The sequence below is a fragment of the Aotus nancymaae genome, unplaced genomic scaffold (genome assembly GCF_030222135.1).
Source record: "Aotus nancymaae isolate 86718 unplaced genomic scaffold, 86718_ANA_hifiasm-v0.15.2.pri h1tg000051l, whole genome shotgun sequence".
In the NCBI taxonomy this organism is placed as follows: Eukaryota; Metazoa; Chordata; class Mammalia; order Primates; family Aotidae; genus Aotus; species Aotus nancymaae.
Window position 1 is genome coordinate 7652525 of NW_026988465.1, and position 23743 is coordinate 7676267.

The 23743-nt window shown below is 42.9% G+C and overlaps 2 protein-coding genes and 1 pseudogene across 4 annotated transcripts in view; all 3 read left to right on the forward strand.

The window, feature by feature from the left end:
* The window catches only part of LOC135268130 (N-acetyllactosaminide beta-1,6-N-acetylglucosaminyl-transferase), a 96039-nt gene that overhangs the window by 59054 nt on the left and 13242 nt on the right, over positions 1–23743 (forward strand). The window contains exon 2 of one of the 2 annotated variants that reach the window (XM_064362977.1): positions 8441–8558. The exons of the other annotated variant lie outside the window; for it this stretch is intronic. Within the exon in view, the coding sequence (XP_064219047.1) occupies positions 8441–8481 (41 nt within the window). The 3' untranslated portion in view covers positions 8482–8558. The remainder of the gene's footprint in view (positions 1–8440; positions 8559–23743) is intronic. 2 annotated transcript variants of the gene reach the window in all.
* Positions 1–23743, forward strand: part of GCNT2 (glucosaminyl (N-acetyl) transferase 2 (I blood group)) — a 71090-nt gene that overhangs the window by 25948 nt on the left and 21399 nt on the right. Inside the window, exon 1 of one of the 2 annotated variants that reach the window (XM_012440338.3) lies at positions 495–2366. The exons of the other annotated variant lie outside the window; for it this stretch is intronic. Within the exon in view, the coding sequence (XP_012295761.1) occupies positions 1442–2366 (925 nt within the window). The 5' untranslated portion in view covers positions 495–1441. Of the gene's footprint in view, positions 1–494; positions 2367–23743 lie in introns of those variants that run through there. 2 annotated transcript variants of the gene reach the window in all.
* On the forward strand, positions 12877–13717 carry LOC105708731 (Parkinson disease protein 7-like; annotated as a pseudogene).

A 23743-nucleotide genomic window follows, 5' to 3' on the forward strand; every position in this document is an offset into this window, starting at 1 on the left:
TCTAGTGTGCAAACTTAGGTTTGCTATCATACCATTATATGATAACAACGCCAACTCTTTCATATGAAATGTCACTCCTAGGTTCCATCTGCCCTCGTGTCGTGCCTCTGCTCCGAAGAATATAATTCACGGTTCCCTCTTCCCATAGTCACTCTGTGTATGTGTGTGTGTGTGCGCGTGTGTGTATTATATTCTGACACATTATTAGAATCCAAGTAATCTACCTCACCAAATACTTTTGTGTCACTGATAATCTTCTACTTAGACATGTTACAAATGTATCTTTTTAAATCATATTTTTTAAAAAACGGAGTCTTGCTCTGTTGCCCAGGCCGTAGTGCAGTGGTGCGATCTCGGCTCACCACAACCTCCGCCTCCTTGGTTCAAGCGATTCTCCTGCCTCAGCCTCCCAAGTAGCTGGGATTACAGGCATGTGTCACCACGCCTGGCTAATTTTTGTATTTTTAGTAGAGTTGGGGTTCCACCATCTTGGCCAGGCTGGTCTTGAACTCCTGATCTCGTGATCTGCCCACCTCAGCCTCTCAAAGTGCTGAGATTGATTACAGGCGTGAGCCACTGCTCCCAGCCTTTAAATAATTTTTTGAAGAGTCAGGGTCTCACTGTTGCCCAGGCTGGAGTGCAGTACTGCGATCACAGCTCACTACAGCCTTGACCACCTCGGCTCAAGCAATCCTCCCACCTCAACCTCCTGAGTAGCTGGGACTACACGTGAGAGCCACCATGCCTGGCACACATGCATTTTTCATTATCCATGCCTGTATGTTCCCAGAGGTAGAGATAACACTAAAATGAAAAGAGGTGGCAGAGAACAGGAAGAGAAATAAGCCAGAGGAGCCAATATCCTTAAATGCTGTGGCTTCCAAGGGCTGCTAGCAGGTTGTGGGGCTAGCCAGAAAAAATAGAGCCTCTGATTCTAGAAGGCTTGGAGAAAGCGTGAGAAGAGAAGGGAGATCAGATCGGAATAGATTGATGGAAGAAGGGCGGTGAGGGGGAAGCAAGAGGAACTCAGCTCGAGTGAAAAGGACCCGTCATTCCTTTCCAGAACGTAATTTGCCAAGACCCACCACTTGCATTTCATATGTAAATGAGGAGGCTTCCCGGAGGCTGGGCTGGGCTGGGCTGGGCTGGGCTTGGCTTGGCTTAGCTGAATCTCTGCAAACAGCAGGGATTCAGCCCTGGGGAACTGCAGACCTAAGTGCGAGAGGAAAGCACTGCATCTCCAGGCACATCCCACAGAAAGGATGGACGAGACACCGTAGAGGAGGATACAGGAGGATTAAAGCATTCGGGAAAAGCAAGCCAGCCCTCTGGAGAAGCTGTCGAAACTCGAGACTGGCAAGAGAAGTAAATTCAACCTCTCACACCGATCATTTCTCATTCCCTGAAAAGAAGAGATTCCTTCCCCAGGGAAGTGAAGATAATGAACTTTTGGAGGTACTGCTTTCTTGCTTGTACTCTGCTCAGTCTGGTCATTTTTGTGAGATTTTACAATAGCCATTTGAGCCCGTCAAAAAGTTACAAGAAGCTGAACAGTTCCAGTGAAAGGTATTTCAGGAAAAATGCCTGTAATGACGCCTTAGAGGAAAAGCCCATCTTTTTGTGGGAAAACATATTACCATCACCTTCGCGAAGCATCCCTTGCAAGGATTACCTGACCCAGAATCACTACATCACAAGACCCCTGTCGGAAGAAGAGGTTGCATTCCCTTTGGCCTATGTCATGGTCATCCATAAGGACTTTGATACCTTTGAAAGGCTCTTTAGGGCTATCTATATGCCCCAGAACGTCTACTGTGTTCACGTGGATGAGAAAGCCCCAGCTGAGTTCAAGGAATCTGTGAGGCAGTTACTGAGTTGCTTCCAAAATGCTTTCATTGCTTCAAAGACAGAGTCTGTGGTTTATGCAGGAATTTCCAGGCTCCAGGCTGACCTGAACTGTCTGAAAGATCTTGTCACCTCCGAGGTTCCCTGGAAGTACGTCATCAACACCTGTGGACAAGACTTCCCCCTGAAAACCAACCGGGAGATAGTTCAGCATCTGAAAGGATTTAAAGGGAAAAATATCACCCCCGGGGTGCTACCCCCTGATCATGCAATTAAGCGAACTAAATATGTCCACCAAGAGCATACAGGTAAAGGTGGCTCGTTTGTAAAAAAGACTAGTATTTTGAAAACCTCACCTCCACATCATCTGACTATCTACTTCGGCACTGCCTATGTGGCGCTTACTAGAGAGTTTGTCGACTTCGTTCTCCATGACAAAAGGGCCATTGAGCTACTACAATGGTCGAAAGATACCTACAGTCCTGATGAGCATTTCTGGGTGACACTCAATAGGATTTCCGGTGGGTACTAATTTCCATTCTCATTTCTTCTCGTTGATGGATTGAGTTTGCTAACATTCTGCTCTCCCTAGAAAACTGACTCATGTGAAATTATTATGAAATAAATTTAAATACTTAGACAACCATTAGTTTGGTTGCTTGTAGCGACAGTGTATTGTTGACTCTGTTGTCTTATAAGTATGAGTGATATAGTCACCTGAGAAATGCTGGGTTGCAGTTGTCCCAGTGAAACTAACTTTGATTATGTGGTTTCTGAATTTTAACTGTGTTTTGAATTAATACTTTTCATAGTCCTTGACAAACACAGCTGTAACATAACAAAATTGACTTTTAACATAAGCATTCTAGAACATAGGAGTTGAAATAGGTGGTGTTTCTCTCAGACAAATGTTAGACATCGTTTCCCCTTGATGCAGTCCCACTGCTCAAAGTTCATGGAGCTGTTACAGGGGTACTGGTTTTAGAATCTCAGAAGCTGCTTTGGATGTTCACACATCATCATTCTGGCTGAAATATCTCTGGTTTAAGATCGGAACAAGTAGCCAGGTCTCAGCTCTTCTCAGTTCTACAAATCTAACCTGGTATTTTAGCCTGGAGGAGCAGGTAACAGTGAGTTGAAACACACAGAGAGAGAATTTCGCTAAAGATGATCCAAAGAGAATTCTCAATTTTTAAGTCATAGGTTTTTATTGGAAATTCCAGTGTGCAGTCTCTTGTTTTTATATACTGTGAAGTCTTCGGTTGTTTATGATGATTTGGGAAGGCGTCCAAGGTATGCCAGGCAGCTGAGGCAGAAAATAGCATCAGCCTCCCTCTTTGGTTCAGGACTGGGTTTCCTTTCTAAACTCTGTTTCCCATAGGTGGTCTGTGACCTGCAATACGTTTTTCCCGTGTGTCCTCATGTGCTTGTTTTCAACAGCGACCCAGCGTGGTTGTGGGTGTCAGTCCTGTGTGAGGTGGCCCTATGCCTGCCATTCTTGAAATAACTCCTGGCTCTTCTGTCTAGTGTCCTTATCCTTCACACACTTTCAAGTGCTGCTTGAAGCCACCTGATGCCTGAAAGTAGACTTGATGCGGAAAGTTCCCCAATAACACAGCATTCCTAAGAGCTAGAGTGGTGGTCACAAAAATCTACTTAGAGAGGGACAGAAAGAGGATGGGCAAGGTGGCTGGAGACAAGAAAATTATGCTGTCCCATGAGTAGTTTATTTCCAGAGCTGCTGAACTGTCAGGTCACAAAGACTTGTAGGAGGGGGAGTGAACCAACATTTATCCTAGCGGTGAGTGTTAACCCTTTATTTACAATCACCTATTTTAAACACATGTAAACATTGCATGCATGGCATTTAATCTTATTTTTGTTGCTATAGTTGGTGCCAGATATGTGGTAGCCTCATGTACAAATGAAGAACATGAGGCTTAGAGAGACTGAAGCACTATTGTGTCGACGTTGTTCACACAGCTTTTCTTGGCAAAGCTGGTATCTGACTCTGCATTTGTGTAGACTGAAGTTTGGACAGAAACTTCTCTTGCACCAGGAAAAGAAGGAATGACCATTTCTTTTTTCCTGTATATCTAAAGCAAATTTCCTGCAGAATCCCGAAAAAGGGAAAGGATGAAGGTGTTCGGAAAAAGTGAGGAGGGTCGTGGAAGGAAGTTTCACCCGATGACTTAGAGCTGGAGATGAGGTTAGCAGGGATAAGGAGTGTGTGTGGGATGTATGTGGTGTGTGTGTGTGTAGTGTCCCAATATGCTTGTGTGGGATGTGGCGTGTGTGTGTGTGGTGTTTTTGTAGTATGTATGTGATGTGTGTGTATGTGTGTGGGTGGGTGTGGGTGTGGTGTATATGTGTGGTATATGTGCGTGGTGTGCATATGGTGTGTGTATGGTGTATGTATGTGTGTGGTGTGTGTGTAGTGTATGTGTCTGGTGTGTGTGTTGTGTGTATTGTGTGGGGTGTGTTTTGTGTGTGTTTGTAGTGTGTGTGGTGTGTGTGTGGTGTGTGTGCGTGGTGTGTTTGTAGTGTGTGGGTATGTGTGGTGCAGTTGTATGGTGTGTGTGTCTGTGTGTGTGTAGACAGCAAGTATGTGAGGCTTGTCAGGGTCACTGTGCTCCTAAGAGTCACCAGGTGTCCTTTCTCTACGGGGCCACTATCCCTGACAGGCTTCTGTGCTGTGTGCTGGGTGCATCTGGAGCAGGCTTTGTTCTGGGCCAGTGGCAATGGGAAGTGGCCCTTGGTTGATGTTCTCAGAGAAGCTGGGGAGTGAGAAGGAATCAGGCAGATTTGAATGGTTGAGTATTAAGTTTTAGTGATTTTTTCTTAAGAGCATATTGGGCTAATTTTCCCTCACCTCAACCACTTGCAAAAAAAATTTTTCCTGAATATGTCAATTTTTTTTTTTTTTTTTTTTTTGGCCTGGCTCTGTGGCTCACACCTATAATCCCAGCACTTTGGGAGGCTGGGGTGGGTGGATTACTTTAGGTCAGTAGTTTGAGACCAGCCTGGCCAACATGGCGAAACTCCATATCTACTAAAAATACAAAAATTAGCTGGACATGGTGATGTGCGCCTGTAGTCCCAGCTACTTGGGAGGCTGAGGCAGGAGAATCACTTGAACCCAAGAGGTGGAAGTTGCAGTGAGCCAAGATCGAACCATTGCACTCCAGCCTAGGTGACAGAGCAAGACTCCATTTCAAAAAAAATAAAAAATTAAAACTTTTTAAAGTTAGCTTTTAAAAAACAATAGGAAATATATTTTAAAGGTCTCAAATTTTTAAAGTTTTCCCTCTATCAGCTACTATTGTTAATACTTCCTTGTACATCCTTCCAGAGGTACTTTATTATGTTTATAGACAAGAAAACTAATTAAACATGTAGAGAACATTACATATGGACTTTGAGTTCACTACAGTTATACTCAGAAAAGGAAAAAGTGTCCTTATTTTAGGTACCATATTGTCTGAGAAACAAAATACAGCAAGATGTGTTCTTTATTTAAAAAGATCAAATGCAGATATTTAAGAAGCTCTTTCTTCATTATGTTGAAGCATTTTTAAAGCTAGATATGAGGAACTTTCTGGAATGAAGTTATCAGGGACATTTGCCCCACAGCATCCAACCGCAGTGAATGTGTAGAATTCTCACTGGTAGAACACCTGCTGTTCCCCTAGGCTTTACAATGGCTTCTCCTTACTTTTTTTTTTTTTTTTTTTTTTTTTTGAGACAGAGTCTCGCTCTGTTCTCCAGGCTGGAGTGCAATGGCACGATCTCTGCTCACTGCAACCTCCACCTCCCAGGTTCAAGGAATTCTCCTGCCTCACCCTCCCAAGTAGCTGGGATTACAAGCAGATGCCACCACACCTGGCTAATTTTTGTATTTTTAGTAGAGATGGGGTTTCACCAAGTTGGCCAGGCCAGTCATGAACTCCTGACCTCGTGATTTGCCCACCTAGGCCTCCCAAAGTGCTAGGATTACCGGCATGAGCCACCACGCCTGCCCTGGCTTCTCATGATTTTAAGGGACCTTTAAGACTTGACCAGACAAGGTGGCTCACACCCATAATTCCAGCACTTTAGGAGGCTGAGGCAGGAGGACTGCTTGTGGCCAGGAGTTCAAGTCCAGCCTGGCCAACATACTGAGATCCTCGTCTCTACAAAAAATTTAAAAATTAGCTGGGCGTAATGGTGTGTGCCTATGGTCCCAGCTACTCAGGAGGCTGGGGAAGGAAGATTGCTTGAGCCTGAAAAGTCAAGGGTGCAGTGAGCATGATTGCACCATACCACTGCACTCCAGACTGGGTGACAGAGTGAGAATCTGTCTCAAAAAAAAAAAAAAAAAGGCCAAGCTTAAGCTCTTCATGTGACATGACTTTCAAGATCTGGCCCCGCACCCCCTCTGTCTCTACCCTCATTTCTTTTTATTTGATGCCTCATACTTTATGTACCAGCAACTACTTGGTCCCACACATATCAGCAGTTTTCATCTATTTTTTTATGGCTTTTTATGACATCCTCTCATAAAGAATGCCCTTCCTACAGTCTCTGTCTAACTCTTCATCTTTATGGCCCACCTTGGAAGTCATTTCCTCTGGAAGTCTTGTCTGATCACTGCCTTCCCAGATGTGTTTCAACTCTAGGTTCTCCTTGACCTAATGCCACTGCTGCCAGCATTGAATTGTGGTCACCTATTAGCTGAATAGCTCTTCTACCGAACCTCCTCAGTATTTGAGCTCCTTAAGCGTAAGAAAAGTGACATCTGTCTTTATGTTCTCCACCACTACTCCTATGCTGCACGACTCACTATGCACCTGCTTGACCTGACAATATGCAGGGTGCCGGATGGATATGGAAGGATCTGAGGAGGAGCAGGAATATGCTGGAGAATTCCGAGAAGATGCGTGGAACAAAAGTGTACCTTGTACCTAGGATGAGGGATAATTCTTGGTAGTAAGGATTAGAGAAACTGTACATAAAAGTCCACAACGGCCAGGCCAACCAATGATATCAGCAAATATGAGAGAGTCCTGAGAGAATTAGCAAGCCCCATTTTACTCCAGATTAAATGTTAATGGGATAGAGCCCTTCCTTAGAAAATCTGGCTCCCACACAGCCAACCTGGGTCCATGATGCAGTCCGATTCTGATGCCAAGAGAAAGCTGTGGCAGGCGGTGCATGCGGACGCCCCCACTTAGTTTCTGCCTCACTTGCACCTGGTGTGAGTTTCCTCCACACCTGCCACCCACTCCCACCTCCTGCTAGTACCACTCCCGGGCTACTCACATTCATGCACTGAGCATCTTCTGACTTAATTTGATCTAGACTTCTCCTGAATTGCTGGCTTAGGGAAAAAAACAATAGGAGAAGTTTAAGAAAGAAACTCAAAACATCTCTCCAGCTCTCAACAACTGTAAACACTGAACTATTTAGAAGGTATGTGTTCTCTGCAGAAAGGTTACCAAGGCCTTAAATCTGGGTGTGGCTGGATCAGTCCCAGTCTTTTTCAAAGTATGTATTGTGTTCTCTGTGCATGGACTTTGAATTCAGTTTCTAGGGCCACAAAGGATGCATTCACTCATGCTGATTGAATTGACGACTGAGAGTTATAAACATTGAGTGACAGGGTAGAATCATGTTTTAACAAACAATCACCGAGACATTCGAATCTATAATAATGCTATCTTTGGGGACCAGAGGAAAATCCACGTTGGCATTTGTCTTTTCAATATGGAGATAAACTCTGGCTGAAGGAGAAATTCCACAAAACAGATACTTCCATAGGTTCATATCCACTGAACAAGAGTTTTAAAATAATATTTTTGGATAGCCAGATAATATTAAGTATGCATAAGGAATTTGAACATGATTTTCAAAATATTGTATTAGTGATGTGGACCTGTTTGGCTTATTTAACCTCTTCAGTAAAGGACTCTAGGTTCTTTTCAGGTCAGTAATTCAGGTAGGATCACAGGGGAAGATTTTAATTTACAGTGTATCCCTGCTCTTGAGTACCTAGACTGATGAGTCTACGTCATAGGATGCTGAGCTCCTGGTAGAGAAACCTTAGACAGGTTATAAAGTATTTACACGATAAGCTATGCTGACACTATAGCCATTTATAGAATCATTTGTGATGTTTCCAGCCACTGGCTCCACTGTACTGTTTGGGAAGGATCATTTCCTTCATTGGGGAATCTGTACCCTAACATTTCTGTCCCCTACCCCTAAAAAGGAAATAATTGGGAAACGCTACTCTTAATTACCTCTTAATTCCTAATATCTAGAACATTTTATAAAATAAGAAAAATTGGATTAAAGTACATATTAGTGTAAAGTATATTTAAAGTGAAAATTCAATTAGGTATAAGTACAATCATGACTGGTAAACATCCACTAAACTGAAGTTAACGTGAATTTAATTCTGGCGCAAAGGATTATTAACATCCTTTCCACTGCTTCAGTACTGGCAAGATCATTTTTCCAACTCATTCAACTTTCTGTCATTCCTTATCAATTGTATAAGATAATTTTTTCTAGAAACAGCAGTTGTTTTTATTTTTGTTTTGTTTTGAGATAGGGTCTCCCTCTGTCACCCAGGCTGGAGTACAACGGCACTAATTCAGCTCACTGCAGCCTCAACCTTCTGGGCTCAAGTGATCCTCCGGCCTCAGGCTGCCAAGTAGCAAGGACTACAGGTATGCACTACTATACCTGGCTCATTTTTAAATTTTTTGTAGACTGGGCGAACTGACTCACTCCTGTAATCCCAGCACTTTGGGAGGCCGAGGCGGGCGGATCACGAGTTCAAGAGATCGAGACCATCCTGGCCAACATGGTGAAACCCCCATCTCTACTAAAAATACAAAAAATTAGCCAGGCATGGTGGCGCACTCCTGTAGTCCCAGCTACTCGGGAGGCTGAGGCAGGAGAATTGCTTGAACCCGGAAGGCGGAGGTGCAGTGAGCCAAGATTGCACCACCGCACTCCAGACTGGTGACAGAGTGAGACTCTGTCTCAAAAGAAAAAAAAATTGTAGAGATGGGATCTCAATATGTTGCCCAGGCTGGTCTCCAACTCCGGGGCTAAACTGATTCTCCCCTCAGCCTCCCACAAGTGCTGAGATTACAGGTGTGAGCCATCGCACCTAGACACTTGTCTTTGTTTTAAACAAAGTATTGCATTTCAGTGGCTCTTAAAAACAATAAAATATTCGATGTATATCAAAGCTATATATAATTAATATATGTATATGTGAATGTACATAGTACATATACATATGTCAATATATGTATATGTCAGTATACATAGTACATAATATATGTATATGTCAATGTACATAGTACAATGTAATAGTACATATACATATATCAATATATATGCAACATCTAAATTATCTCTCGAAAATATATATGTCTACCCTATTTCTCTTTACACAATACAAAAACATCTCCTTCCATCCTTCTTTGGTTGAGTCCATATGATACTGGGAAAACGACTTTGGAGACAAACATAGTATAAGTCTGTCTTCCCAATATTTGCTAACTGGTGACTCTGGTGTTAATTTATGCTGAGCCTTAGTTTACTCATCTGTGATGATGGCGATAATAAATAGTGCTTAGTTCCTAGAGAAGTTATGAGTATTAAATAGGCTAGTACATATAGTACAGGGGTTCCTAGACTTGACCATGCCTCAGAATCTTCTGCAGGTCCTGTTAAAGCAGATTTTTTAGCCCTATCCTGAAGTTTCTGATTCAGCAGGTCTGGAGCAGTCCCCAGAATCTGTATTTCTGACAGTTTGCTGGGTTATACTGAGGCTTCTCATCTGGGGGCTACACTTTGAGAACTGCTGACACGGACCATCTTTTACAGAGGCTGGCACGTGTATAGATTGGCAGCAAATGCCGATTCTGTTCATTTCTAGCCACCAGTAAAAATCAAGACAAGTTGATATAAGCAAAAGCTTTATGGTGTTGATCACATATGGCAGACTTCATGAAAGTGCTATGCAAATGACTGATGTTTGGGAAGTACTCATATTGGGGAACTATTATGGGCCTTGGAGTGAGACAAACCCAATAATGAATTTTAGTTTTATCTCCGTTCATTTTATGACCTTGTGTACCCTAAACCTAAAACTCTTCATTTTGTAGTCATGATAATGATGGCTACTTAGTAAGGCTGTTTTGAGAATTAAATTTTTAAAATGAGGTAAAATGACAGGTTAAGTATTTATCCACTTATTAATATGAACATATATTGAGAAAAACCTAAATGTGGTCTAGTATTCCTATATTAACAAGAGCCTCAAGGTGTTGAATAAAAGCAGTTTAAATCTCACTAGAGAAGGATGTCCATGCCATGACTCACCAACCATATGAAAACATATAGATATACCCAAAGATGGATAGGAGGAAATGTGGGAAACTTTAAGCAAATTGACATGTTCAGACGGAGATCTGTTTTTGTGTTTGCTTGTTTGTTTTTGAGACAAGGTCTCTGCTCTGTTTCCCAGGCTGGAGTGCAGTGGTACCATCACAGCTCACTGCAGCCTCAACTTCCCAGGCTCAAGCGATCCTCCCACCTCAGCCTACCTAGTAGCTGGAACTATAATCATGCCTCCCCAAGCCCCACTAATTTTAAATTTTTTGTAGAGATGGAGTTTCACTATGTTGCCCAGACTGGGATATCGGTTTTTGATCATTTTGATTTCCATTAGTATTATTGTTATAAGTTTTATAACCACCAAAAAGCTTCGCTTACCCGTTACATGACACTGTGAAGTATGTATTATCCATTAGAAGAGTGTTTCCTTAAAAACATGGAGGATGTCAATAGTATCTATTTTTGAGATCAATCATATCACAGGAAAGGAGCAGGAATTGGGTTAAATTGGTTGCTTTATTTTCTTAAGCTGTACCATGTTCCAGAAGGGACTTAAGATGTCTGTTTAGAACATAATACAATTTCTTAGAAATCAACAAAGCCAAGACTTGGAAAAAATGAAAGCCTTTTTCACAATTATTCTATACAGGTTTTGGCTGGCCTTGCACAGGAGTAATTTTTAAACTATAATAGGAAAACTTATAAACACACACAACAGTGCAGAGAATAGTAATGTAATCCTCATGCACTCATCAGCTGGTTTCAACAATCATCAACTTGTTATGCAAACTCAAGGCAAAAAAACTTAACATTTATGACAAATCTTAGAGTCGACTCTATAATTCTCAGAAATGAATAGCTTCCTCTTTTCAAAGAAAATGCAAAATTCTAATATTCCAGACTGAGGCTATCTCCTCATCCCATAATAACAGTTCACTGAAAAGTGAAAATATTTTCATCCAACTTCAACTTTTAGGATATACTACCTGAACCAGACTGAGTTTTCTTTTTCTTTTTCAGCTACAAAGCTTAATCTATAAGCACAAGCTCTTAGACATTCAAAGTAAGAGGCAGAATGCGGCTTGTTAAGATTTCCATTCTCTTGGCCTTCCTTTTCCTGGAGGAAAAATGGAAAGGAGTGTGGTATTAAGAGTAGGAAATTGGTCAGTGGGGCACACTGTTTCCTGTGTACTCTCTAGCCATTAAGGGTCCCTTGTTTTCGTCTCTTCTCCGGACTGAATATTCCACTTCCTCTATTAAAAAAAAAAAAAAGACAATGAGACCAAAGTATGTGTGAATATAGAATTGATAAGAAGATATTTTGCCTTCAGCCAAATCTGAATGTATTTTCCATTACTGCGTATTCTCACAGAGGCTTCTTTATGAGAGTCAATATTCTGGTAATTTTTCACATCTGTGATTTAATTTGAGATGCCCAGTTATTAAGCCTTGTTACTTTACGTGGGGACTTTGACCTTGCAGGGTGATGTGGATGAGAGAATACAAACTTTAGAATACGACAGATCTTTTGAATCCTGGCCTCGTCATTTAACAGCTTGTCAATCACTGAACAAGTTGTTTAACCAACCTGAGCCTCAGTTAATTTTGGTTTTAGGACATTAAAGAAAGTTTTCAAAGTGTTTGAGAATTTATTAGAAAGTAGGAATTGCCTTTTTTTTTTTTTGAGACACGGTCTTACTCTGTCGCCCAGGCTGGAGTGCAGTGGCATGATCTCGGCTCACTGCAACCTCTGCCTCCTGGGCTCAAGCAATTCTTGTCCCTCAGCCTTCCAAGGAGCTGGGACTACAGGTGTGCGCTACCACGCCTGGCTAATTTTTTGTATTTTTAGTAGAGACAGTGTTTACCATGTTGCCCAGGCTGGTTTCGAACTCCTGAGCTCAGGCAATCCTCTTGCCTCAGCCTCCCAAAGTGCTGGGATTATAGGTGTGATCCACCACACCTGGCCAGGAATTGTCTTTTTTTTTTTTTTTTTGAGACAGAGTCTTGCTTTGTCACCCAGGCTGGAGTTCAGTGGCGTAATCTCAGCTGACTGCAACCTCTGCCTCCCGGGTTCAAGCAATTTTCCTGCCTCAACCTCCCGAGTAGCTGGAACTATAGGCACGTGCCACCACGCCTGGCTAATTTTTTGTATTTTTAGTAGAGACGGGGTTCACTGTGTTAGCTAGGCTTGTGTCGAACTCCTGACCTCGTGATCCGCCCACCTCAGCCTCCCAAAGTACTGGGATTACAGCCAAGAGCTACCATGCCTGGCCCGGGAATTGTCTTAATTCAACTTCCACCCCATAAAATATATCTGGAATTGGTCTGGAGACAGTCTCACAGCAGTGACTATGACTTGCTAACATTGCTTTTCAAAGATGTGTATAAAAGGACCAGAAGAATCTCTGGGTGGCTCCAAGGATTATGAAGGGTTTTTGTTGTTGTAGTTTTGATTTTTTGTTAGCGATGGGGTCTCACTGTGTTGTCCAGGCTGGTCTTGAACTCCTGGGCTCAAGCAATCCTCCCGCCTTGGCCTCCCAAAGTGCTGGGATTGTAGGTGTGAGCCACCACACCCGCCAGGATATGAGTGTTGATGACCCCAGAAGACACTAAGGATTGGAACAGTAGCTCATGAACTTTGACTTTTTAAACACTTCACGCTGCACAGCTAAGAATGGTACAATACTGGCGTCCACCTTCTGCCTGCTGTGGGGTGAGTGGTCCCTGACGGGCCGGGGTACCGCGTCCACAGGAAGAGGCACAGGGTGCAACCTTTAAAACATATAACATAAAAATGGCTTCCAAAAGAGCTCTGGTCATGCTGGCTAAAGGAACAGAGGAAATGGGGACGATCATCCCTGTAGATGTCATGAGGAGAGCTGGGATTGAGGTCACTGTTGCAGGTCTGGCTGGAAAAGATCCAGTACAGTGTAGCTGTGCTGTTGTCATTTGTGCTGATGCCAGTCTTGAAGATGCAAAAAAAGAGGGACCCTAGGCATGGATGACATGGGGTTCTGCCAGGAGGTAATCTGGGTGCACAGAATTTATGAATCTGTTGTGGTGAAGGAGATACTGAACAAGCAGGAAAACTGGAAGGGCCTGATAGCCGCCATCTGCGCAGGTCCCACTGCTCTGTTGGCTCATGAAATAGGTTTTGGAAGTAAAGTTACAACACACCTGCTTGCTAAAGACAAAATGATGAATGGGGGTCATTACACCTACTCCGAGAATCGCGTGGAAAAGGACGGCCTGATTCTTACGAGCCAGGGGCCTGGGACCAGCTTCAAGTTTGCACTTGCAATTGTTGAAGCCCTGAGCGGTAGGGAGGTGGCGGCTCAGGTGAAGGCTCCACTTGTTCTTAAAGACTAAAGCGGCAAAATATGATGATCTCTTAGAGAAACAGTCCATTAGGAATCCATTCTCACTGTGCTCTTTCTAAACAAAACATTGGTCGGTTAATGTGTTCAGATGCCGCCGTTATTACCGCTTTTGAGGTAGTTGTGAAGTCACAGCTACACAGAGATTTCTCTTTTTTTTTTTTTTTGAGATGAAGTCTTGCTCTGTCACCCAGGCTGGAGTGCAGTGGCGTGATCGCAGCTCAGTGCAACCTCCATCTCCCGGGTTCAAGCGATTCTCCTGCCTCAGCCTCCAGAGTAGCCGGGACCAAAGGCACTCACCACCATGCCCAGCTAATTTTTGTATTTTTAGGTTTCACCATGTTGGCCAGGATGGTCTCTATCTCTTGACCTCCTGATCCACCCGTCTCAGCCTCTCAAAGTGCTGGGATTAGAGGCGTGAGCCACTGCGCCGGGGCAGAGATTTCTCAACCTACAGATTGTGTCTACACATTTCTAAGCCTTGTTTGCAGAATAAACAGGGCATTTAGCAAACTGCTGGAAAAAAAAGAACAGTAGAATACTAAGCAAATGGACAGTAAGGATTATGAGCCATTTGTGAATTTTAAGTGCTTTCAAGTACTGTGTAAGAGAGGCTAATGATACCCACACTAATTCTGTTCTAAGTTCTAGCCTTTGTCTCTAAATAGCTGTTTGACCTTGGGCATGACCTTGACTTAACCTCTCTAGGCCTCGGTTTCCTCATCTATAAAATGAAGAAATTGGGCTAGGTGGTCTCAGAAGAGATTCCTGTATTTTGCTATAACTCTGGAACATGTAGTGAAAAAAACAAAAGTATTAGAGGCTGACAGACTTAGGTTTTATTTACCTGCTGTCAGCTTAAGTTAAGATAGGTTAATTGCTGTCAGATCTTGAGCAATTAACCCTGGGCTTCAGGTTATTCCTCTGTAAATCGAGGACAAGGATTTCCTAAGATTGTTGTGAGAATTACAGACAATGAGGGGTGTATCTCCCCACTCAGCCATTGTTCTATTATCACCTCTATCCCTCCCCCTTCTCCCTCTCTACAGCATATTAATGTCACCACATTCCTATTTATATTACACTGTGTCCCATAGAATTCATGAAACAATGGCCTCTGGGCGTCGAATTTCTGTCTGTCATGGTCACCGTGTCCACATCTGGATGCCAGCCACCACCACTGCCACAATGTAGATCTCAGGCCAGTCACCCTAGGCAGTGTGTGTGGGTGATTTCTGTGCTGTAAAATTCTGACCAACGAGGAAACTGAGTAGCAAGTACTCACACAATATCCTCACCTCTCTGGTTGTTCTTAATATAGCACATTTCCCCTTGTTTCCAAGAGTATTTTCTCAATGTGCCCAGGGACAGGGAGCTGGACAAGGCTAGTGTAGTGTATTCAGTGTTGGGGAGGGAGGGGACCCTCTGGAGCCAGACCATTTGGCTTCAAATCCAGCTTTGCAGATTCCTAATGTGTGTGACGTGAAGCTAATTATGTTATCTCTCTGATTCTCAGTTTCTGTATGTAGAGAAATGTAGAGAGATAAACTCAGTTACTGTAAATGGCAATACTAATATTACCATTGTGCAAATGAAATGTATGAATACATATCAAGTGCCTGGAATGGTGCATGGTACCTAGTAAGTGTAAATAACTGTTAGTTGTATTTATTCCACCAATTGCCCTTGTAAAATTAACAATGAACAATTTCCCCTTGTTAAGAGGCTAGGAAAAAATGCAATTCCCCAAAATGCTACTGCAAAGGATCTGGACAATTTTCTCAAACTCAGACAAAAGCAGCTTGAATTCCCTCTGTCTGTCAGCTTCCCATACTACCAGGACTCATCCTGCAAGAGGAATGAGAGGAGCAGAGTAGCTAAGAATCTCGCATTAGTAAGTGTGACCAATTACACCATGTGCACTGTTCATAGGCGCGTCAGTTCATGTGCTGCAATGCTGGGAAACACAGGTAGCCAGCAAAATCCTAGGCTGGTGTTGATTGACTCTCAAAAAGAGAACACCTGGCTGGGTGCTGTGGTTCACCCCTGTAATCCCAGCACTTTGGGAAGCCGAGGCAGGTAGATCACCTGAGGTTGGGAGTTCAAGACCAGCCTGACCAACATGGAGAAACCCCGTCTCTACTAAAAATACAAAATTAGCTGGTTGCGGTGGAGCATGCCTGTAATCCCAGCTACTTGGGAGGCTGAGGCAGGAGAGGTTTCTGTGAGCCAAGATCGTGCCATTGCACTCCAGCCCGGGCAACAAAAGCAAAACTCTGTCTCAAAAAAAAAAAAAAGAACACCTGCAATTCCCAAATAACCTGACTCTTCTCTCTTCCTGCCTCAGTAAAATATGCAGTATTGTTTCCACCAGAATGAGGGGGACTGAAACAGGATGTTTCAGTGAGGGGAACCTTGCCCATCTCCCTGTCAGCTCCCATCCATTGTATCCCAGTAGAGGCAAGAGCAGGAGAAAGTGTGCCATATGAATTAGACATGAGCCATGTACCTTCAGAGTCTGCCAGTGGTCCCCAGGGAATTGAGAGCTATAGTAGAATGAAGAGGGTAGCTTCCCCTCTCTCCAAGGGTAGGGGGCTCACATCATGGCTTCTTGTAGCTTATGATCTTGGACAAATCTTTTCCATTCTCCACTTGGTTTTCTCAGCCAAGGAATGATAATAACTGCTAATCTCATGGTGGCAAGGGTGGAGAAGGCACATGCTGTGAGCCATGAATTACTAACTCTTTAATAACGTAACTAATAGCTTCACTCCTGGTGCATGGAAAGAGAAGGGTTGTGGTGATGAAGTTTTTTTGAGTGGAAGATATGAAAGCAGTAGAAACTCAAGCTCCATTTTGTGAAGTGGAATGGGTAATTGTGTGCCAGGGCTGGAAGGGATACTCTCATCGTTTAAAATTAGAGAAACCAAGTGCAGGGAGACGAAATGATTTGTTCATGTTGCATGATTTAGCAGTTGAACTTGGTTATAAAGATGGGACTTTTGGCCGGGTGCACAGGCTCACGCCTGTAATCCCAGCACTTTGGGAGGCCAAGGCAGGTGGATCGCAAGGTCAGGGGTTCAAGACCAGCCTGGCCAATATGGTGAAACCCCACTTCTACCAAAAATACAAAAATTAGCTGGGCGTGGTGGTGGGCACCTGTAGTCCCAGCTACTTGGGAGGCTGAGGCAGGAGAATTGCCTGAACTCGGGAGGCGGAGGTTGCAGTGAGCTGAGATCGCACCACTGATCTCCAGCTTGGGCAACAGAGCAAGACTCCATCTCAAAAAAAAAAAGAAAAAAGATGGGACTTTTAAGTCCTTCAAGGCAATAGTCTTTGTATATTTAGTGCTTCTTATAATTTATTTCTGAAATGTCACAGATAATCTAGGCAAAGGGGCAGTATGAATATTTTGGTATCTATACTAATACTGAAATACAGGTTTTAATGACAGGATTCTTAAAACGTGTTCAGAATTTATGGAAGAAGATAGTGAATATTAATATTACTCACAAAAAAGTCTTACAGGGTACTATATAATACAGCTTTAAAAATATATACACTTACCATGAAGGAGATCCATTCTCTTTTACATTGTTGTTGACTTTGAAGCAGCTTCTTTTTTTTTTTTTTTTTTTTTTTTGAGATAGATTCTCACTCAGTTGCCAGGCTGGAGTGCAGTGGTGCGATCTCAGCTCACCGCAACCTCCACCTCCTGGGCTCAAGCTATCCTCCTGCCTCAGCCTTCCGAGTAGTTGGGACCACAGGCGTGTACCACCATGCCCAGCCAATTTGTGTATTTTTAGTAGAGATGGGTTTCACCATGTTGGCCAGGATGGTCTTGATTCTTGACCTCGATCTGCCTGCCTCAGCCTCCCAGAGTGTTGGGATTACAGGCATGAGCCACCGCGCCCGGCCTGTATTTTTTGATTTATATACATACAGCTTACCCTCTTGAGTGTGCAGTTCTATGTGTTTTGACAGTGGCATAGAGTCACACGTCCACCACCACTATCAAGAACAATTCCATCAGTCCCCAGCATTCCCTCATGCTGCTGCTGGTAGTCAGCCCTAACCCCAGCATCCCCTGGCCAAATCCTGACCTGTTCCCCATCCCTGTTGTTGCCTTTTCCAGAACATCGTATTTTTATCATAGAGTATGTAGCCATTGGGGGCTGAAAAAGCAGCTGCTTATTCTTTCTTTTCTATTAAATGAATGCCTTTTGTATGTGACAAGGTGGTCGTGAGAGTCTCTCATAGATCCTCTGGCAGTTTTATTTTTATTTATTTATTTGTGAGACAGAATCTCCCTCCGTTGCCCAGGCTGGAGTACAGTGGTGCAATCTTGGCTTACTGCAGCCTCCACCTCCCAGGCTCAAGCAATCCTCCCACCTCAGCCTCCTCAGTACCTGGGTCTACAGGCACATGCCACCACACCCAGTGAAATTTCTGTAGAGATGGGGTTTTGCCATGTTGCCCGGGCTGGTCTCAAACTCTTGGACTCAAGCAATTCACCCGCCTTGGCCTTCCTAAGTGCTGGGATTACAGGTGTGAGTCACTGTGCCCAGCCCTCTGGTAGTTTTAATATCTGTTGAGTATTGGTTCCTTTTACCCTGCTTTTCTCTTTCCATATTATTTGTTTTCTCCATAAATAACAGAAGCAGTTGGGCCTGTTATTTTTTTTTAAAGTAGCGCTATTTTTAGTAATATTACTTCTTTGGCGTAATAAACCAAAAGTAAGCACAGCATTTAATTATGTAATCAAACTTGTGCTTTTATTACCTTTGATTTTTCTTTTTCTTTTTTGTTTTTTTTAAGATGGGGTTTCACTATGTTGGTCAGGCTGGTCTTGAACTCCCGACCTCAGGTGATCTGCCTGCCTTGGCCTCCAAAGTGCTTGGATTACAGGCGTGAGCCACCACGCCCAGCCACCTTTAATTTTTCAATATCAGTGATTCAGAAGAAATGGTAGAAACACCATGAACTTAATTGGTAGAACAAGACCAACCAAAAGTGTGTCCCACTTTTATTTTGAAAACACATGTGACTGACTCACAAAACTTGCCATCAACCAATCAGATCATAAAAGGGTGTCATGGTGAGCATGTCACAACATCCCAATATGGTTTCTTATCAGAATTCATACAGGAGAAGCTCTGTTTAGGTTTGCAGATGGCTCACTGGTTTATTTTTTCCTATAAATTGAATATATTAGTCATTGGTTTTGATCTGAAGATGCCCATAATTCTGTTTCTAAAACATGCAAGTATTTAAAAGTAAAGCCAGCTAGGCACAGTGGCTCATGCCTGTAATCCCAGCACTTTGGGAGGCTGAGGCAGGTGGATCACCTGAGGTCAGGAGTTCAAGACCAGCCAGGCCAACCTGGTGAAACGGTTTCTCTACTAAAAATACAAAAATTAGCTGGGCGTGGTGGCCAGCACCTGTAATCCCAGCTACTCAGGAGGCTGAGGCTTAAAAAAAAGTAAATCCCTTAATGCCTGAAAACTGGATACTGAAAACTTCTACTACAGTCCCTAAACTGGCCCTGGGCAGAGGAGAGGGTAGGAAGGCAAGCCACTGAAGAGGTCGACATTTCCTTGAAGTCTCATGCTTTAGTTTACAAAGTTATTTAAATATTACATTTCTCTGTACTCTATAACTTTTGTAAACTTTTTATTGAAATATAATACTACATACAGAAAACTGCACATATCAGAATTGAACAGATCACGAATTTTCACATTGCTCTTACCTGTATAAGCAGCCCAAGAAACCATGTTCCTGGTACTCCTATAATCCCCCCTACCCACCAAGGGCTCCTTCCCAGACACTTCCAAGAGTAACAATTATCCCGAATTAGATGTGTGTGGTTTTGGGTCACTGTGTAACTTCTAACTGAAGCCAGGGCTTTTCATCCAAATGTCCAGGTTAAATGGGTATTTCAGGAAGAAGTGCCAGGCCTAGGTTCCCTGTATTTCTGCATATTCTTTGTGGCCAGGGGACGGGGAGAGCTTCCCCAGCACATTAAAAGACTCTGTCTCTCATGTTTTTGCTTTTTTAAAAAGCTTATTTAGGTGTTTTTTCCATATTCGAAGAATAACACTGTAAACAGAACTACCCCACTATTCTTTATAAAACATTAGGCTTGCAGGAGATAGGGACTTAGTTCCCAGACTTAGCAGCCTACATATACCCCAGCACAGGCAGCAACAAATGGAATTTACCAATGACCTTAAACAACTCTTGACCTGTCTTGGGTTGTAAATAGGGGTTAAAATTAGGCAAGAATTTTAAGTGAGCATAATTTCTTATTTGGCTGCTCTTACATGGAATTGGAGGGAAGGTTTTACAAGTTGCAAATGAATTCTTGATTTATATCCAGCTGGGTGCAGCCTGGTGCCTTGTTTTGAAGGTGAAGAAGGCACTGTGTGCAAGGCAAGATGAAAATTTGTCTAGTGGAGTCATTAAGAACTTTCCTCCCGCTTGCAAACAAAACAGTACAGGGCATACTGTGTTCTATTGATTTCAGTGAGAGAGACGACCCTGCTGTGAGAGGCAAATCAATGCTGTACTTTTATTTGAAAGAGTCAGTGAAACCTAGGAAATCCACTTGAAATGCAAAATACCTAAGTCAAACTGTGAACAAACACATCTGAATAAGTAGATGGCAGAAAAAGCTTACTACTTGATGTTAAAGTGCTGTAAACAACAGAATCTCTCATTTCTGGAATCCAATAAAACTTAAGTCCTAAGGAGGCAGTTTTTGAACTCAAAAACCCATCAAAGTAATAAACGTGCACAAGAGTGACGCCTGACCTCATTTAATGTAAGGAAACCTCGTATATCTCAATGGTGCAGGTCCCTTGTGAAAGGTCGTTTTCAGACCAGGAGCGGTGGCTCACGCCTGTAATCCCAGAACTTTGGGAGGCCTAGCTGGGCGGATCACGAGGTCAGGAGATTGAGACCATCCTGGCCAACATGGTGAAACCCGTCTCTACAAAAAAAAAAAAAAAAAAAATGAGCAGGGTGTGGTGATGCATGCCTGTAGTCCGAGCTACTCCAGAGGCGGAGGCAGGGGAATCGCTGGAACCCAGGAGGCAGAGGAGGTTGCATCGAGTCGAGCTCGCACTATTGCACTCCAGCCTGGGTAACAGAGCAAGACTCCGTCTCAAAAAAAAAAAAAGGAAGTTTGTTTTCAATTTATGTTCAATACAGTTTAGTCAGCTATTTAATAGTTATGTTATTGTCATAAGCTGACAAGGAAGTATTTATTTGTGCAGAAAGATGTTTTATGAAATCGTGTTTTCTTCCTTTTGTTTCTGCCATTGGAACAAAACTTTAATGTTATTCACAGTTCCCCTAGAAACAAGAGGTACAGCACACCACACAGGGCCACAGCAGGAAGCACCCGTGTCAGTCCAGATGCAAACGGGGAGGGGAAGGCATAAGCCACAGTCTTTTTTTTAAAATTATTTTAATTTTTATTTATTTTTTATTTTATTTATTTATTTATTGTTTGAGATGAAGTCTCACTCTTGTCCCCCAGGCTGGAGTGCAATGGTGTGATCTCAGCTCACTGCAACCACTGCCTCCTGGGTTCAAGCGATTCTCCTGCCTCAGCCTCTCGAGTAGCTGGGACTACAGGCATGTGCCATCATGCCCAGCTAATTTTTGTATTTTTAGTAGAGAAGACAGGGTTTCACCATGTTGTCCAGGCTGGTCTTGAACTCCTGACCTCAGGTGATCTGCCCACCTTGGTCTCCCAAAGTGCTGGTATTACAGGCATGAGCCGCCGAGCCAGGCCTACTTACTTATTTTTTGAGACAGAGTCTCGTTCTGTTCCCCAGGCTGGAGTGCAGTGGTGCAATCTCGGCTCACTGCAACCTCCACCTCCTGGGTTCAAGTGATTATTGTGCCTCAGCCTACTGAGTAGCTGGGATTGCAGGCGCCCGCCACCACACCCGGCTAATTTTTGTATCTTTAGTAGAGATGAGGTTTTACCATGTTGGCCAGGCTGGTCTTGAACTCCTGGCCTCAAGTGATTCACCCGCGTCAGCCTCTCAAAGTGCTGAGATTATAGGTGTGAGCCACCTTGCCCAGCTAACACAGTTTTTTTTTGTTTGTATTGTTTTGTTTTGTTTTGTTTTGTTTTGTTTTGTTTGAGAGAGTCTTGCTCTGTCAACAGGCTGGAAAGCAGTGGTGCGATCTCGGCTCACTGCAACTCTGCCTTCTGGGTTCTAGCAATTCCCCTGCCTCAGCATCCCGAGTAGCTGGGACTACAGGCACGAGCCACCACACCCGGCTCATTTTTGTACTTTTAGTAGAGATAGGGTTTCACCGTGTTGGCCAGGATGGTCTCGATCTCCTGACCTCAGGTGATCCGCCCACTTCGGCCTTCCAAAGTGCTGGAATTATTATTTTTGAATAATGCTTTCTTAATGCTAATGATTGTTACTTGTAAGTAACAATTTCATAATGTGCTTTTTTAAATTTGATCTTTGTTCTTTGTCCTTTTATGTATTATTTGAAATTATTCTAATAACCACTGTTCTATTTGGTACAAGTTACAGAATACTAGTTTTAAGAGAAGAAAAGTAAAGATTCATAAGGTAAATATGCCAAGATGCTAACACTAGCTAATTTGAGGGAGTTGGAAAATAAACAGTTGGCTGCTTCTTTGAACTTTTCTGTACTTTGAAAATCTCCAAAACCTAAAGTGGCTGTATTTGGTGAAAAATAAACTCTCTCCTTACTGAGACACAATCCTTGGTGCTTTAGTACTACAGATAATACTATACCATATTATCTCTGGGCCAGGTGTGCTGGCTGATGCTTGTAATTCCAGCACTTTGAGAGGCCAAGGCATGTGGATCTCTTGAACCCTGGAGTTTTGAGACCAGCCTGGGCCGAGATTGCACTCCAGCCTGGGTGACAGATGCTTTCATGTCATGTTTGCTCATGTTCCAATGGCCAAAACAAGTCACATGGCCAAGACTAGATCCAAGAGGTAGAGAAACATTTCCCCCCTCTTAATGGAAAAGCTGCAAAGTCATACTGAACAGCGGCCTGCGTATAGCAGTGGGACACATTTGTGACCATTTTTTGCAATCTGCCACAACAAATCAAAATATATCCTTGTTTAGTGGAGACATAAAGCAAGATATTTACTGGGATCTCTTTTAAAAATAATATATATTTTTAGTTAATTTTGAGAATGTACCTTTAACTTCCATTGCAAGAAATTTAATAGTGGTTAAGAAATTTTTTAAATCACTACCTACCCAGCAATCGTCATAAAAGTGACATTTTAAAAATAAAGAAAATACAGAAAACTATAAAAACTAAAATAAAAATTATCACTAAACTCAATACTTAGAGATAATAGTTCAGTATATGTTTTTTATATAAAAGCGTATTTTTACATGTCTACTGTTCTTTTAAAAATATACTTTAAGTTCTGGGGTACATGTGCAGAACATGCAGGTTTGTTACATAGGTACGCACATGCCATGGTAGTTTGCTGCACCCATCAACCCATCATCTACATTAGGTATTTCTTCTAATGCTCTCCCTCGCCTTGCTGCCCACCCCCTGACAGGCCCTGGTGTGTGATGTTCCCCTCACTGTGTCCATGTGTTCACGTTGTTCAACTCCCACTTATGAGTGAGAACATGCGGTGTTTAGTTTTTTACTGGTTTTTATAACCAGCTCTCCTCATGCATTAGTGTATTCCCATATTCCAATAAATAAATACCTGAGACTAGGTTATTTATTTAATCAATTTATTCTTTTTTTTTTTTTTTTTTTGAGATAGAGTCTCACTGTCACCCAGGCTGGAGTGCAATGGCATGATCTTGGCTCACTGCAACCTCCGCCTTCTGAGTTCAAGCAATTCTCCTGCCTTAGCCTCACAAGTAGCTGAGATTACAGGGGCGCACCACCACACCCAGCTAACTTTTTGTATTTTTAGTAGAGACTGGGTTTCACCATGTTGGCCAGGCTGGTCTCGAACTCCTGACTTCAGGTGATCCTCTGAGACTGGGTAATTTATAAAGAGAAGAGGCTTAATTGGCTCACAGTTCCACAGGCTGTACAGGAAGCAGAATGCTGGCGTCTGCTCA